Source organism: Thermobia domestica, chromosome 1, assembly GCF_964235325.1.
Source record: "Thermobia domestica chromosome 1, izTheDome1.hap1.1, whole genome shotgun sequence".
Taxonomy (NCBI): domain Eukaryota; kingdom Metazoa; phylum Arthropoda; class Insecta; order Zygentoma; family Lepismatidae; genus Thermobia; species Thermobia domestica.
The window spans coordinates 125,086,490-125,104,652 of NC_137454.1; the positions used below are offsets into that span (position 1 = coordinate 125,086,490).

The following is an 18,163-nucleotide window of genomic DNA, read 5'->3' on the forward strand; positions in this document are numbered from 1 at the left end:
ACAGTTGGAAGCAGACAGTCTGTATCATAGGCTTGCGACGGTGTTCTCCAAACGTAAACACGACCGGTTGTTGGAAAGAAGGTGAGGGTCGATTCATCGGACCACATTATGTGTTTCCACTGCTCATGAGTCCACGCCTTGTGATCCTGGAACCACTAGATACGCCTCTTCGCATTTACTGCCGTGACCAGGGTTTTTGCGATAGCGGCCCTGCCATGAATTTTCATTTTATGAAGTTCCCATCGCGCTGTTTTCGATGAAACCGGGTTCTGTAGGCAGACGTAATTTTCATTGCAGTGGTCATCTTTTTAGCTGCTACAATCCGTTTTAATGCACTCCGGTCCCTATCTGACAGGGTTGCCTTTCACCACTGTTGTGCTTTGAGACGTCGCTTGCCCATGAATTGTGTATGCCCTCGTGACATTGGACACACTGCCTTTCGATAACCCCACAATGTTTGCCACTGTTGCCACTGAAGCTCCAATTAGACGGGCACTAACGATCATGCCTCTTTGAAAGTCTGTCAGGTCGCCCATTTTACCGCATCACTTTCCCACAACGACACTCACAGGTGAACGGGATGCTGCTGACGGAAGAGGAAAGTTAATATGACACATTGAAGACAAAAAACGGTCGGTAGCCGCAGCATGTGTTGTACAGTGGAGGGCCAAATTTACGTGTCCTGAATGAAGTGTTTTTAGATTTTTTGTTCACCCCTGTATAATAAGGTAGAAATACTAGACACAAAGTGTACTCTTTACTACATAGTACTTGATGAGAAAGCTGAGGTGAAATGAAGGGCTATGTGAAGTCAGTATATAATGCGATCATTGAAGTGATGTGACCTAAAATAGGACAGTATATAATGCTTATCATTACTTTTATAACAATCCCTCCAATTTGGTAACATTTTCCTTAAAGATCAACATTGTTTGCAGTAACTAAACACATAGGAAGAGGGGAGAACACAAACTAGTTTAGGAGAGTTAGGAACTTAGAAAGAAAATATGATCAATCTACCCGCTGACACAGGGAAGAAAATTATAAAAATTTGGAAAAAACACTGAAAAAACAATTAAAGAAAAAGCCAGGAAAATTGTTTTAAAGAAGTAGTCAAAAAGAGCAGTTTGAAAGGGATATACACATACAAAAAGCGTTATGAGAAAATAAATTATATGAACAATGATTTACGGAGCATTTTGCTTTCCAAAGCCAGGTCAGGGAGCCTTGAAACAGGGGTAAGATTGAAAAAAAAATAAAGAAATGAAAAAATGCCAACCAGATGTTCCAAACAAGATGAAACACTAGAACAATTAATTTTAAAATGTGAAGAAACCCTAAAAATAAGGAAAACATGGAAATGGAACGACGACATAGAAAAGGAAGGGACCATGGTTAAATTAGCTTGAAGGCTAGGCTTTAATGTAAATGGAAAGGAACTAAGTTAGAAGTAAATGAAAAAAAAATCCAAAAAACGTCTAGAATTTTGGTGGAAAAAGAAAATGGAAATTTGTTAATAATAATAAGAAAGAAAACAGTTCATTTTCATTTTTCTCTCTATTTTTCCAGAAATTAAACTTCCGAAGAGAAGGAAGAAATATACCTTGAACCTTGAAGCTTAAAATGCTGTTTGGCAATGCTTCGATAAAAGCAAAGGAGAAGAATAATGAGATGGAAAATTTCGTTCGGAATGGACCTTAAAGGATCTTATTAGGACGGATAGAGTAAAGCATCGAAGATTATACAATATATTGCTTTTTTCTCCGTACCATTTTGTTATCTTTATCTGACTAAAATTTGAGTATTTAAGTGAAAGTTACTTTCGTGTTAAAGATGTGATATTAATACGATAAAAGGGAAAGCTATTTGCATATTTCATGTATATGGTTTCAGTGTAATATGGATGGCTTTTTGCCGTACATCAGCTCAAAGATATGAATTAATATTAACCTTTAAGGTTTAATTTACACAAAAATGCTTTCTCAAATAAACAGAAATGTGGTTAATTATTATGAATTATGTAGGCTTTGCTTACGCGATAAGCGATGTGTGATTAATTTATTTGGTAATGAAGCGACAGAACGTGAGCTGATCCAAAAACTACAAGACTTGCTCGCAGTGACTGTAAGTAAATAACCCATTCCCACAGCGAAGTTAATGCTGTTGGCGTCGGTTTAGATTAATTTGGAAGAGACTATAATATGATTGAGTATAAACTCACCACTTCAAAAACCTAATCAATCATAATTATGTAACATCTGTGAATGTAAGGGAACGGCATGTTATTAGGAATATAGGCCTATGTTTAGCAGAAGGGGTCCAACTCTTTTCTCTAAAAAATGTTACAATTTTGGTAATTTCTGTTCATATTCGGTTAGTTTAGGGTAGGGTTGGTTAGTTTAAGTTAGGTTAGGCTAGTTTAGTTTACGTTAGGTTAGTTTAGTTTGTGTTATATTAGTGTAGGAGTCTCGCATAATTTTCCAAAGAAAAAAAAAAGATAGAATTTCGCTTATTTCTACTAAGATTACGTATGTTTATGTTAGTTCAGGTTAGCTTACGTTAGTTTATCTTAGGTTAGATTTGGTTACGTTATGTTACGTCTAATTACTTGCATTACTCATTTCTCCTGTAAATTTTGTGTTTCTTACGTGCTTCTGGACGCCTTGTACTAAACATACCCCGGAATATATATATATATATATATATATATATATTACTTCACTCTCATTTAGTAGCGTATTACGATGTATAGCAAACAAGATTCTGTTTGTGCATTTCACTCTTCTAGTTGGCATTTCACTTTTCTAGGTTCTAAATAACTGGTTTCAGCTTTTAAACGTTTGATTATAAATATTGGTTGTTTTTATTTCTAATTCAGGTAGATGATAGGAAATAATTGAGATTAGCTTGAGATGACACGCTCTAGTTGGTATCCTTATGCAGACAGGAAACGTGAGGCTTGTTAAGAAGTATATTGCAAGAAGTGACATTCTATTGCAATAAACAAGGCATTCGTAGTTGATCTGTGCGAAAACACCAACAAACACGTATCTGCTAGTTTAGTATTTAATCTGCATCAGGGCAGATTAAATCAATGCTATGGGCAGAAATGCTACTGTAAAGTCAGGCACGTTATTGAAGATATGCGCATTAGTGAATATCTCTTCTCTTCACGATTTCCTAATATTTGTGTTATCTTGGCTGAAACTCGTGCCGTTATTTGTGTCTGCGAAAGATAAACCAACTCGACCAGGTTTAGCTGATTTAAAAAAGGGAGTGTTGTTCGTTACGTAGATATCAGTAGTAACTGCAAAAGAAATATATTATTGTCGTAAAGGTTTTTAGTGTAGTGAAAAGATCATAACTATTTTTGTGGATGTTAATACTCGTCTTTACAGCGATCAATTGCAGATTTTCTTTACAAAATAAACAAAGAAAATTAATTTGTTGTTTACTTGTGTTTATTCAATGCTTATTTATTATTTTATTTATTTATTATTTTTAGGCATTACTCGAGCAGACGGCTCTACCAAATTTTCAAACATCTCTTGCATTTTCCGGTTTCTTCTTGCACAGCATGCACTAAATGATGAGCTAATGCATAAACCACGATAATATTACGCTCTTTATCGCATAATTCTTTGTAATAGAATCGTATGTTGAATTACATGCATCGCAAACGTCTATTGCTAACACGAATAGAATATTCCCGCCGTTTATTACAACCTTTTTCGCGCCCTTGTACTCTTCCGCTTCAGTAAATAGTTATACTTAGAATACGTTCATTACCATTCAAAATATATTTTAATATGATATCCACTGACTGAAATTACTTATATTCACACTCCTCTTCTTTTACGAAAACTGTTTGACGTATTTTACCTATAAATTTTGTTTTTGGTAGAGCCGTCTGCTCGAGTGAACCCATTTTTTAAAATCTACGTGCTACAATGTTTTAAAAGTAAACCGGAATAGGATGGAGCAATAGTAAATTAGTGTACTTGGGTTAGATTTGTCCTTCCATTTCACGTACAGATGCACACATTTATCAGTTAATATTGTTCTGATCTCTGTTATTCGTTTAAGTGATACTTCAAGTATTCAAATCTTTCGTACGTTGAACAGTATATCACGTTACTATTACAATTAACATAAACTGTAATTGTTGCACAGCATTGCGTCCTATTGTACCATTTCTTTTCTTGTAATATAGATGGAAGTAAGAATAAAGAATGCAATTTGACAGGTGCCCACCAGGGAAAGAAGATGCAAATATACCTTTTCAGTATTAATAGTTAACTACAGATTAACGCTGATTCCGTTATCAAATTGAGTTTGTAATCATTTTTTTAAGCAGCTTTGAAAAGAATTTCACAGCAAAATTAGCTTCGTTTACTGCTTTTCTTTTCCAAAAGTTTGGTTTACTGGTTCGTAATTTGCTTGTAATTTTATATTAACACAACTTGCACTATTGTAGTTGTGCGGATAATTATACAGGCTACATGATACTAACCATATTTTGGTACTTGAAGTTAAGAAAGCTCCGAACAAAATATACTGCACAAACTGTTTCCTAATACCTTACCCTATTAACGACTATGTATTATGCACAGCTAGGATTGAGCCGAGCTATCACAAACAAGGATATGATCATCATTTTGCAACAATTAGAATTTGGTGCCTCAAAGCTCATCGTCCACCTTTACTAGAACGCTTCCATTAAGACTTTTTGTTTCAAGACTAACCAGGAAAAGTAGTGCGCATAGAAAACAGGAGAAGGCCGTAAGTCTTGCTTTTGCGCTGGTAACTGGATATTTTTTTTTTTTTTTTCAATTCAGAAACAATGTCATTAAGGATCTTCTCTATGCTTACCCCACTCTCTCGAAATGTAGTGAATTGAAGAAATCTATAAAATCTATAAATCGAGCAAATAGTTTGTCTAAACTAACCAAATGTATGGCCTACGGAACACAAGGGTTCAATGCCTTAATCATGAGTTTTTCATGACTTCTGTCCTTAGGTAATTGCACCCAGTTTCTACTTCAAACCTTCGGCGCAATTTATGTTGCCTTTGTATTGTGATGTATAACCTGCATTTCATTTGCTTCATTGTTATTCAATATGTATATCACCAGCAAAGATTTCTCTCTTATGAAAATGTTCGATGCATTGTAATCAACTTCACATGCATTTTATGAATAACGGTATTTTCAAATTTCATCTGCACGGTTATCAAGCATGCTTGCGCACTGAAATTAGTTTCATGACACTCTGTGGAATTGTAGATGTCCAAAGAAGGCGAGGCCGGCCATTAATACTAAGGGCCATACATCCCAGAACACGATGGCGCGCGTCGGAATATATGGAACTAACTTACTATGGCCTACGAAACTCAAAGGTACAATGCCTCATTCACGAAATCGTTCTATCCTCTCATTTGTCAGCTGGATACAGTTTCTCTTACTGCAAAATCTATGTAACTATTTGGCCTCATTCAGTAGTGAATTTATGTCCGCGAAAAGCAAAATTTGCATTTATATGCTAAATGGGCATAACAGTTCTGATTGCGTGTTGTATTTTTGCATTCTGTTGTGTTGCGATTCGTTAATTCTGTGAAGACTCGTAGAGACAGGGTACATTGTCCCATTCGCGTGAATGTCTTATTATTATTTTTTTTTTTTATTTTTTTTTTTTTTAAGTTTGGAATTCTAGCTACAACTTTCATGTTCCTACTTCATTCTATCTACATGACCTGCCTACCTGTGCTTCTACCGACAAGAACACTAACGTCTGCACACATTATACATAGTGTTTAGTGCGAAACATTTGTTCATGCACACTACTTAATCATACTTTAATGATGCTTCGCAAATATCTAGCGTAGAACAGATACCAGAAAACGGTACGACAAAATTAGAAATAAGTACATTTGAATAATTTTGGAAAATTTCTTCAGTTTACGAATAGTGACCCATAGCTATGGCATCCCTCAAAAGCCTGCTTTATTCCATAAAGAATAAAATACGAACTATTATCCTAAAATGCATAGGGTACAAGCAGAAACTTCGTAAGTGCTTTATATATTTTTTGAAAATATCGCATGAGGTTTGTTATCCTCATATTCTAACTACCTGTACGCTTTCATTCGAAAGCTAAATTTATTCTCAACCTGCGAATGATGAATCTCAAGTACGTACCGGAACGTCCTAAGTAAAGGCTTACAACTTCCATTAAAATATCATTATTTTAAATGGGTTAAATACCAACAGGGTTTGCTTCAAATTTGATTATGTTGTATAAGTTTCATTTAACTGTGCTATATTTTGTGTCACCTGAAAAATTTGTTCTAACGTCAGTATCAAATGACGTTAATTTTGAACTTTGGATAAACTAGTGTAAAAATCTGCGACACTGCGATTCTAATTCCAGGAATATTCAGACTCTTCTTTTGTATTGTATTGTATTTATTTTCATCCTTTTTCATACAAATTGTTCACAACGTGAACGTATGAGTTGGATACGTCATAAGAACACTGAATGTGTACATATGTATGGATTTAAATCTACATGCACTATTAAAATAGTGTGAATTTATGTAAAAAAAAAAAAAAAAGTACAATTTTTCATTATTCTAATTTATACATCGATATAAAACAACATAACAGTTAATAAAACCTTACACTATAGATATACAAAATATATATACTTTTAACATTATTTACTACAGGCGAGATATTCTTCTACAGAATAGAAACAGAGCTCGAGTAGGTAGGACTTGACTGCTTTATTGAAACCAGATGTTTTGTTTTTTAAAGTGGAAGGAAGCTTGTTATAAATATTCACTGCCATAGGAAATGTACTATTCTTATGTACTTTTAAACGTGAGGACTCTACATGAAGGTCAGACGCTTGTCTTGTATTATGCATATGAATATCTGAGTTCAACCGGAAGCTGCTTTTATCTATCTGTATGTCTTTTCTTATAAATTTTAGAAGTTCATATATATATATAAACATGGAAGAGGTAAGATTTCAAGAAATTTAAATAGAGGTTTACAAGAAGTTCGAGGTTTACTTCCGGTCATAAACCTTAAAGCTCTCTTGTAAAACGAATATGGAATTTAGCAGTGCAGTAGATCCCCCAAATATAATACCATATTTCAATTTAGAATGAAAAAGTCCAAAATAAGTTGTGAGCAGAACATGTTGACTGACACTATTTCGTAAAAGCTTTAACATGTAACAGGTTTGAGCCAATTTACTAGATAATTTTTGAATATGAATTTTCCAATCTAATGTATCTGACACCCAAAGACCAAGAAATTTGATATCCGAGACGTAATTCAACGTTTTGCCGTTAATTGTTACACAAGGGCGTTTTCTTATCTCGTTTTTTGCTACGTGAAAGCACATGCACGAAGACTTTGTTGTGTTTAGTATTAGTTTATTGCTATCCATCCAGTCACTGACGGCAGACATGGTGGAATCTACTGCATTACGTAACTCAACGTAAGTTTCTCCAGTTACTAATATATTTGTATCGTTAGCATACAGAACAATTTTAGCAGAGTCTAAACATTGTGGCAAATTATTTATATATATTAAAAATAGAATAGGGCCTAAGATGAAACCTTGAGGAACTCCAAATTTTAACTCTTTGGTTTCTGAATAACATTTGCTTACTCCCTGAGTGTCTCGAGTTTGACAGTTAATTTCAACAGTTTGCCTTCTGTTGGATATATACGATTTAAACCACTCGTAAGCATTTCCCCTTATACCACAATCTTGCAATTTATTAATTAAAATTTGATGATCAGTTGTATCGAAAGCTTTGCTAAGATCAAGAAATATGCCGGTTGTATATTTCTTAGCGTTTATTGAATTTAAAGCAGAATAGAGAAAGGAGTAAAGAGCAGTTTCAGTATACTTATTTGATCTAAAGCCATTTTGAGCAGGAGATATTAAGTTAAAATTATTTAGAAAGCTAACTAGTCTTATATACATAAGTTTTTCAAAAAGTTTAGAGAAGGTAGACAGACATGATATTGGTCTATAGTTCAATGTAAGATCTTTCTTGCCACTTTCATATAAGGACTTAAAAACTGCTAGCTTCAATGCCTCAGGAAAAACGCCACTACTAAATGAGCTATTTACTATGAAGCATAAGATATCAGCAATTTCATAAGAGCATTGCTTTAGAATTTTATCAGGAACTTCATCATATCCTGAAGAACTCTTATTTGTCATTTTCAGTGTAGTATTTAAGATTTCCTGACTGGTTACTGGGTGCAAGAACAATGATTTTTCGAAAATATCGTTATGTCTACTAACGTATTGTTTGCTAGATAGTTTATTGTTCACGTTATTAGTGATAAGCTTTTCCACTTCATTCGTGAAGTAATCGTTAAAAGCATTTGCAATTTTAGTCGGATTTTTATTAATTTTATTTTGACAAGAAACGCTAGGTATCTTAGAGGAAGGTTTTCGTTCCCCAGATTCTTTCCGAATAATTTGCCATGTAGCTTTCATTTTATTGGAAGCTTTCCGAATAAAAGTATCATTCTCTAACATTTTTGCCTGTTTTATGACCTTATGTAAAACTCGTCTGTACATTTTGTGGTATCGTTTAAACACGGGAGTACGGCACCGTCGGGATAGTTGATGTAAATAGCGCATTTTTTTCTAGAGAAACATTTATTCCAAAAGTCTTCCACTTCAAACTGATATTTACCGATTTATTTATCTTAAATTTTTGTTTAGGAAAAGCAATATTAAAATAATGAGTAAATATATATAAAAAGGAATTAAATTGGTCGTTAACATTACATTCAATATAAACATCTTCCCACGTCTCAGTTTTCAACAAGTATCTGAAATATGCCACGTTAGTGGGTGTAAATGAACGCCGTTCGGACCACTCCACGCCCACGTTTGTATTCTTATTAATTATTTCTGTGTAAAAATAAAGAAGTTGAGCATTATGATCAGAATAGCCTAGGTTTAGTACATCAACATGAGATACGAAATCATCACGTGGAATTATAATTTGGTCAAGAGCAGAGATTCTTGTTTTGCCTATTCTGGTAGGAGTATTTACGACAGGTTTTAGATTAAGTGATGATCAGTGCGAAATGAGATCTTCTTTTTCTTTGCTATTATTTAGTAAAAAATCAATATCACCACAAATTACTAACGACTTTTTAGAGGACGAGAATTCTAATATAAGCCTTTCTAATTTATTCAAAAAGTCATTGACATTACTGTCTGGCGTGCGATAGAGACAGATAAGTATTAAATTATGATCGCAAAATTCAAGTGCTACAGATTCAAAAGTTTTCTCAACGTTCAATGTAAGGGTATTCCTTAGAATTTTGATACGAAAGTCCTCTTTTGACAAATATGGCAATACCGCCATGGGATGTATTTTCCCTACAATAGTACGCAGATAGTTTAAAACCTGTGAGTGAAATTGTTTCTATTTCTTCTTTATTCAGCCAGTGCTCCGATATACACAAGACATCAGTTTTACTTAATTCATTTTCCAAAATAATTTTTAATTCGATTATTTTATTTCCTAATCCTTGGACGTTGTGATGTAGGATTTGGAGACTGATATTTTTGGACTCACTTACGTCTTCTACTTTTTGATTAGGAACATTACCGGTAGTTATATCTACTGCTTTTAGTAGGGGAGTATTACTTGGGCAACTTACATTATCTACAACATTTAGATCCGAGATACAAGACGGCATACCACAACACACATAACCTATATTACTTTTTTGTCATAACAATTACAGGAAACTTCTCTATGTTTATTTTGCGGAAGTGAAGTACACGTCTTACTAGTAATCCCAAATAGCTTTCTAATTTCAAAATCATGCAAATTTCTACATTGCTAAAATTGAAAACTTTTGTAAGTAGTTTGTCAGTTAACAATAAATCCTATTGTTATTAATGAGGATTGTTTTATATTTTTAATACATACTTGCAATAAGACAGTTAAAATTACTTTCGGATCTTCTAATACTCGGATAACTAGAAAGAAGAGTTCGTTTTAAAGAATTGGAAGAATTCGAATAATCCATTTCCAGGAATGGTTTTCTTTCAAAACAATTATGTACAATATTACTATCAAATATACCTCGCTGCGGAAAGTTATAATAATGGTTAATGTTGTAATTGAAAACTTAAAGCAAACTGATAAAATATTGAAGTAATTTAAAAACCGAATCACAATACGCGAACTCGAACCTCGATCTCCACCTTACTGGGAAAACGGGGAAAAAAAAAGGGAACTTTGACAAGCAAATAGAGTCGGGTTTCTGTCTTTGCACGAGGCAAAGTTTTCTTTTACTTCATCGTTGGCTCCATGCCTATTGATATTTAATGCGAATGGTTATTTCTATTCTACTTTTAAGTACACTTTGTAACACTTTGAAGCCGTATTTAAAAATATTACCTACTTGCCTTTGGGGTACTCTATAACCATGAATTATAGATTGTTCCGATAGATATTGACCATAAATTTTTAATAATGTACATGTACTACACGATTTTATTTTCAATGTATATATGCATGTACACTAATTCAAACATGTGTTTTCTTCACTACAGGCGAAGGAAGGAGATGAGCTGCCAGATTCTATTTGTTACGAATGTATTAAGAAGCTGGAAGCTTTTGAAAATTTCCAAGTTAATTCTAACCGAGCACAATTCATCCTTAAAGCATGGACTCCATCTGCCGTTCAGAAGTCTGTGAGGCTCCGCTTACCAGTAAGTTTCCTTTCGTTTTGAGAAAATGAAGCTTTTCTTCTAATAATGGATTAGAGTATTACAGTTTGTACATAGGCTGTCGCAGAGATGGAGAAAGTTTTTTTTCTGGCCTGGCATCACTGCCTGTGGTCTCGGTTTTAGTCTAGTCGTGTAGGAAGCAAATTCTCTATCCGTAGCAAATTGCCACATATTTCTAAACCATCTTAGTGAGCAGCTGTGTTAGTTTACGTGCAACGTATTTTCTTTACCTCTCCAAGTTTTAGTGTATAAGATTGCTTTCCTTGATGAGTATTTAAGATGAACAGCAACATGCCATAAAATTTTTTGTTGTTTAGAAAAAACTCCTGCTGAAAGTTATCCAACGTTTCAACAGGCATATTCTGATTAAGAAAGACACCGATGGCAAAAGTTGTTCAAAGATGGACCCTAATCAGGCGCTTCGTTTCCGAATCTTGGACAAAGAGACTGTCCCAGACTAACGAGACTTAGTGAATACTGTTGCAGCAATTATTCGTGATGATAAGCATATATTTGTATAATTTGTTGAAAATATAAAATTCATATCACTATATCCTGCATATAAAAGGGGCTAATGGCACGTATATCTGCTGACTAGAGGTGATGCAAAACACATTAACATTTTAAAAATCTCTTAATGTATCACAAAGCAAAATAGTTTTTTGTTATCCACACCTAATGTGATGATGTAAATTTTAAGCAATATTAACAGTAAGTTAGTAGTTTGACACTAACTCCTGAACAAAATATTTTTCTTCATCCTTGCGTCCAAAATCATACAAAATCTTCCATGCCATGAAGAATTGTGTAATAAAAGCTACTGTAAGGTGAGTAAAGGTGAGTTGAATTGATTTTGAGTTTAACGTCCCGTTCAGCAGCGAGGCTATATGAGACGTGGACCTACTGATTAACGTGGCATCCTAACCACCTGAGCTCCCCCTGGGAATCGAACCTGGGTCTCCCACGCCAAAGGCGCGTACACAATGCAAAAGCAATGTAGTTTGGAGTACAGAGATTACGAAGATCGATTTACGTTGTCATTTTTAGTATGTGATTCTCTCGTTATAGTTCCGATTGATTTTCATCAGCTGTACATAAATAATGCACGTACCTATTCCGTTTCTTTTCTGAAATTGACAGACCAACTGATTTTCTTTCGTATATGCAGCTGTATTTGTAAACTGTACCACACCAAGTTGATTGTACTAGGTGAGGTTTTAACGCACATCTTTCAAAATACTTGTTTAGCGACTACAGACTAATGATATTCGAACTGTCCGAAAGTTTCTCCAGTAGCATACGTATCACTCGTCACATACTGAAAGGACGAGAGTAGCAATGGTTACACTAAAAGCTAGGATTCTTTCCGTGAACAGTTATTTTGCCATATGAATTCAGTAGTCTGTGTGTGTTTGTTAAAATTCCAAAGATCATTAAGTTGGAACATATTGTTTACGCTGTTGCTTCATTAAACATGAAGAGTCCCTGAAAAAGATTACTTGTTGTTAAGGCGGTAAATAGAGGGAATTTACTATGAGAAACGTTATTATTTCTTATTGTATTCTATGAAATTCAAGTATTCAATGTTGATGACAAAATTGGAGATTAGGGGCGAATTTTCATGGAAGCGTTCGTTGCTTGCGATTTCCATGGGTAGCCAACAAAAAGTTGTGTTATGTGTAGAAACGTAGTTAAACAACTTTCTCAATTGGCTGTTCAGCCACATCGCAAGCAAAGAACGCAACGGACGCATGCATGAAAATCCGCCTTAATAGTTAAGTTTCTTAAGTAAAATCAATATCCTATGCAAATGTTCTTTCCAAATTCAGGCATTTTCCTATCCTAGCTGGGCAGAACTATTAAGTAGAGCGGGCAATGAATTAAACATATCCGTGTTCTACGGATATGTTTAATTCATTACCCGTATTTTTCAAAAGTATATGGAAAGTTAAATAACAGGGAACTGGAGTGTACAGAGAGAGAGAGATTCAAAATAACATTCCGTAAATATTTGTACCGTACCATAAATAATTGAAAATTCATTACATATATATGCTCCTGTTAATATTTCTTTAATATAAAACATTCTTGAAACTTGTCTGCGTAGGCTATAAAATCTTATGCTGATCGTGAAAAAAATGTGAACATCAATATTGTACTTAATATTATAACCAAAGAAAAAGGAACTTGTAGAGATCTCATACTTAAATGACAATGTGATTTCCAAGTAATATGTATTACATCGATAATAATGAAATACAGAATAATTAGGCTTGGAAGATGGAAGCAACGACCCTTGCTTTTATCGTAGTTTTCCAAAATATTAAACTGATATCTTAATTATATCATAGGATCAAGATTTGAATAAAACTAAACATTTTGGTCAAACTTGTGTTTTCTTTCGTTTTCAGCTTAGATATGAAGACAATTAGATCTTTATGCCTTGCGATTCCGCAACACAAACTCTACATGATTAATTTGAATTATTCCTTGAGTGCTCGTACCAAAAAAATATAGCTACGGTATACAGCTATCAATTTCCTTCCTTAGGTACCGAATTAATGTTTGCACTGCAAGAGCTAAAGTGCATGAATTTTTCAGGAAAGAATAATCTTTTTATTAATGATAATGGAAATGTTAACTTGAAGTAGATTTATACAATAATGTACATAATGTGTAATGCAATGAAAAACAATTAAATGGCTACAATACTAAAATCCAATTGAGATTTAATTTATTTCCTTCGTAATATTAAAATTATTTTTAAAGCAATAGCCGGAATATATTTCACTAATAATGCAAATTACTTTAAATGTAAACGTGCTAAAGACAAAGCAGCAGGAAAGGTTTATTCTTGGACTATAGAAAACAGTAATCCAATCTCAAACAGCAAACAATAACTAAAACAAATATGCGTTTCTTTTTACAATGCTTATACGAGTTTAATAACTTAAAGCAGTATTAAAATTTCAAGCCTATGAGATACAAATTATCATTGCCGCTGACTTTAAAAACATATACACAGGGTGAACCTGAGAGATGTGCACAACTCCTGGAGGTGATTCGTGGCATGAAAAGAAGACAAAAAGTTCTCTTGTACGTTGTCGATTTCCGCGTCATGTACGGTTGACGGGGATGCCACCTTTTGAATCGACAGTCTAATCCTGACAATTCGGACAGAACACAAAGACCAGCGTGAACTTCAGGACGTGATCCGTGTGGTCAAAAAAAAAAAAAAGACAAACAAATAGTGCTCTTACATGTCGAATTCCGATTCGTCTACGAGTGACAGGGATGCCAACTTCAAATCGACAGTCGAATTCTGACAGTTTGAAAGAAACAGAAAGTTGTGTACAGCTGCCTAATGTACCATTTTGCTGATGTTCATGACGATATTTAACTAGTTTTGTTGTCACGAATCACTGTCCTCAGTTTGTGCATATCTTCCTTTTCCAACCCTATATACTCCAGTAGTTATGCAGGACCAGATTGATCAGTAAATTCAGCAGTTAGTAGACGCTAAGATTACAACAGACATACACTAATAGTTATTTATCTTCAATTCTCGACGGAGGATGTTTTACATGTATTAAAAGGAGAAAACCTAATTTCGACATTGAACATTTTCCAAAGTTACACCCAGAAAGTGCTAAATACATTACTTTAGAGTTGAATCATACACGCAAGTTATAAATTCCAACCGTGTATCACGGTAACAAGACCAGTGCACAAGTATTATCCATAGCAACTAAAATGATATCAAATGGTTTACCAAAACGCATCACCTCGTTTGCGGATGACCTCTTTAATGGAACTCATATGGGAATAGCAACTCTCCGATTTGGAACACTTCTAATCCAACGACTGCGAAAGCATGCTGATCCGAAAAAGACTCATTTGCTATAAAGCTAAAAGTATTAAGAATCCATGTTTCAGAAGAAAACATTAGCATTTCACCGTAAATGGCTAAGAAAATTAGGAATTTCACGATCCAGCCATTGAAAGATTTCTCAAAATTTCGTAGGACTGCTCATAACAACGAAGCCGCATTAAAAACTTCACTACCAAACCAAAAGCTTTACAGCAAATTCGTACCAAGAATTCAAATTTGAAATGGGGTCAAAAGGACGATGAATTATTCGGAAAACTATAACAGGAAATTGCGAATGCACAATCCTTTTATCACTTTGATGATAAGCTAGATTCCACATTGATGCAGGCTGGTTTCCAGGTAGGTGTACTAGCTTGCTACAACCCCCGAACAGTCGAAAATTGATTCTTATTGCAACTGCCGTCTTACATCAATCGAAATTAAAAGCTCAATTTGGTAAAAAGAATTATACGGAATTAATGTTTTACACAAATTTAGATACTTTGTACTTAATTGAATTTTAAATTCTTCACAGACGCCAAATGCCTCACTGAATACGCTACTTGACAAGGTGAGCAAATATACACGATATGAAGTTTCTTAGCCGATTATAATTTCGATATTTGTCATATAAAAGATAAAAAAAGCACCCAGCAGATATTAACCGCTTTGAACAAAACAACAATAGTATGGAAGGTAAGAACAATCAAGACGACACAGACTTAACACCAACCAAAGATATGCACGCTTATCGTTTGAATATGGTGGAAGTTCCTATTTTTGAAGTACATCACCAAAATCGTTCAAAAATTTGCAAGAACAACGCAAAGATGATTTATACACCGATATAATTGCTCTTTTAGAAGGGAAAGAATCTAGAGAAACTTCTACGTTGAAACTCGCTGAATATTTCTACTTAAAAGACAACTTACTTTATCCATACAAAAGCATCCGTAATTACGATTACTCCATCTCTGATGTATACAGAAAGGGTTCGCAGGTCAGTGGTTTGATTTCATTGACAAACATCCTTTAGCGCCTGATTTTGACTTTACCAAAACATACAAGATAGCTCTCAGCAAATATTATGTGCAGTGGCGTATTTAAAGAGTTATCAGGCTCAAGCTCCCCCGAATTAAATTTGTTAGTATAGAAAGATAATGAGCTTCATTATAATTTGTCGGCACTCACAAGGAAGAATATAAGTGCTTATTCACGTGTTGTGCATAGCCCCCGAAAAACAAAATACTAAATACGCTACTGATTATATACCAAACATAAAATCAAGAAATGTCTAGAGTGTCAGCTACTTAAAAAGTTCCCGAAGAAATCAAGCGGAATTGCTACATTATCCACCTGATCTTGTAGACGAACAGTAGGCTTTGGCGCTTTATAACCATTCCCGACTAAAGAATTAAAGACGAAGTATGTTTTAGTGGCTAGAGAAACGAACACTCATTGTCGTAACGAAACTTGCTAATAGTATCACATCAAATACAATTGATTAAGTTTTACTTGAAGATATTATTTTACACCTCGGCGCCTACCGTTTCCTGCATTTGGACCAGCACTCTGTGCATAGAGCGAAGACATTTCAAAAATTAGTATAAACGTACAATTTTGAATTCAAATTCTGCACTGCTTTTAATTACTAAGAAATTGGCCTGATAGAAATAACTAACAACTCTAAAGAATTCATTAAAATTCTTTGTCCAACAAAATCATAAAATACCGACAAAGCTCCTGCCAAATACCACATTCACACTAAACACACTTGTATAGTTAGGGACAAAGAAATCAACTTTTTTATTATATGGATAAGACCCTTGCATGTTAAGCGACTGTCAACTACAAATTGTCACCTCATTAAAGTAAGAGATAAAGTACGACAAAATGTGTTGAAAGCTTGCGAGCAACAAAAGAAATTTTGACAGAAGACATGCAAGGGAAGCCGTCATTTTGGTCAAAGGGTGTTAATTTACTACTCTCTAGACGCAAAGGCGAATATTCGCAATAGAGAAATCGATATTATGGCTTCGATATTGTAATACTCCGATTAAACAACAATTTATATAGAATTCGCATACCTGATAATTTCCGGGATTTAAAATACATGACATTTCCATTGATAGAATAAGGTTTTATTATTACGACAACAAACACCCTAACAGGATGGTCAGGGTAGCTAAAAGTACGAATAAAAAACATGAAAGAAGAAAGATACGGGATACCTCCAAATGTAACATGCTAAGCACACTTTTTTAGCTGCAGCTTTTTCGCTTGTTTCCCCTCTCCTTTCGTGCCTCAGTGCTGTCATGCAGACTGGCTGCGCAAATACATGGAGCATTCTGAAAGTCATGAGCAAAATGTTTTCACAACCGTAATCTTTAGTTGTAAGTAATACCCAGTATTTCATCTCAACCTACATACCTTTCTTTCCAGACGTTCACATTATATGTTCCCAGCACGTGGATTTCCAAAATGGCGGGCAGCGATGGTCGTTTCGACAGCGTGCTGTGATTGAATTCCTTCTTAAAGACAAATCTGCTTCTGAAATTCCTCGCAAACTGCAGCGTGCCTACAGTGGAGATGTGTTCATGGGTGCCTGCAGTGTTAGGAGGGGAGTGAAACATTTTTGGGATGAAAACACGAGTATCAAGGATGTCTCGCAGTGAGCGCCCTCGAACTGCCTCCACGGAACGCAAAAAGGTAAGGGCTGGTGAGCTAATTAGGGGAGATAGGCGTATCTCTGAATGAAATCGCTGCAAAACATGGTGTTGGATATAGTGCAGTGTAAGAAGTGATTCACAGCTTAGCTTATTGGAAGGTTTGTGCCCGTTGAGTCCCACGCTTATTAACTGAGGACCACAAACGTCTGAGATTAACCATTGCCTAAACCGTTCAGAGATTTCGACATAAAGATGATGACGTTCGACGAGTATTGTGACCGGAGATGAAAGTTAGTTCCATCATTATGAACCTGAATCAAAACGACAGAGTATGTAATGGCAACACTTGAATTCACCACCGAAGATGAAAGCGAAGACAATGCATTCAGTGTGGAAAATTATGTAGAGCGTCTTCTGAGATGCACAGAATTGAATTCTGGTTGACTTTCTTGAGCCTGGACAAACCATAAATTCTGCCCGCTACATCCAGACACTTTTGAAGCTTCGTCGTGCCTCGCGTGATAAACGTCCTGGAAAGATCATCCTTCAACAGAATAATACGCGTTCGCGTGCTGCACGTGTCACTATGCAGGAGATATGGAGATTTGGGTGGGAAACACTGATCCCCTCTACATCCCCGACATGGTACACTCCGACTACCATCTTTTCGGTTTTGTGAAGGAACAGATGCGAGGCCATCGCTACGAGACACTGGGGAATATTCGGCAAGCACTGCGTCAGTGTCTACAGGCAGTTGGAACGGAATTCTATCGCAAGGATATTTTCAAACTTGAAGAACGACGGGGGAAATGTGTGCAAAAAACGGAGA

General features: G+C 35.1%; 1 protein-coding gene across 4 annotated transcripts in view; it reads left to right on the forward strand.

Moving 5' to 3' along the window:
- Positions 1-1,609: 1,609 nt before the first annotated feature.
- The window catches only part of LOC145688948 (uncharacterized), a 35,640-nt gene continuing 19,086 nt past the window's right edge, over positions 1,610-18,163 (forward strand). For 2 of the 4 annotated variants that reach the window (XR_014132040.1, XM_081763112.1), the window contains exons 1-2: positions 1,640-2,124; positions 10,618-10,776. Coding sequence is in view for 1 of the 4 variants with exons in the window: in XM_081763112.1 (XP_081619238.1) it covers positions 1,975-2,124; positions 10,618-10,776 (309 nt within the window). In the remaining 3 variants the exon portion in view is untranslated. Of the gene's footprint in view, positions 2,125-2,150; positions 2,267-10,617; positions 10,777-18,163 lie in introns of those variants that run through there. The other 2 variants (XM_081763116.1, XM_081763123.1) reach the window with 2 other exon arrangements.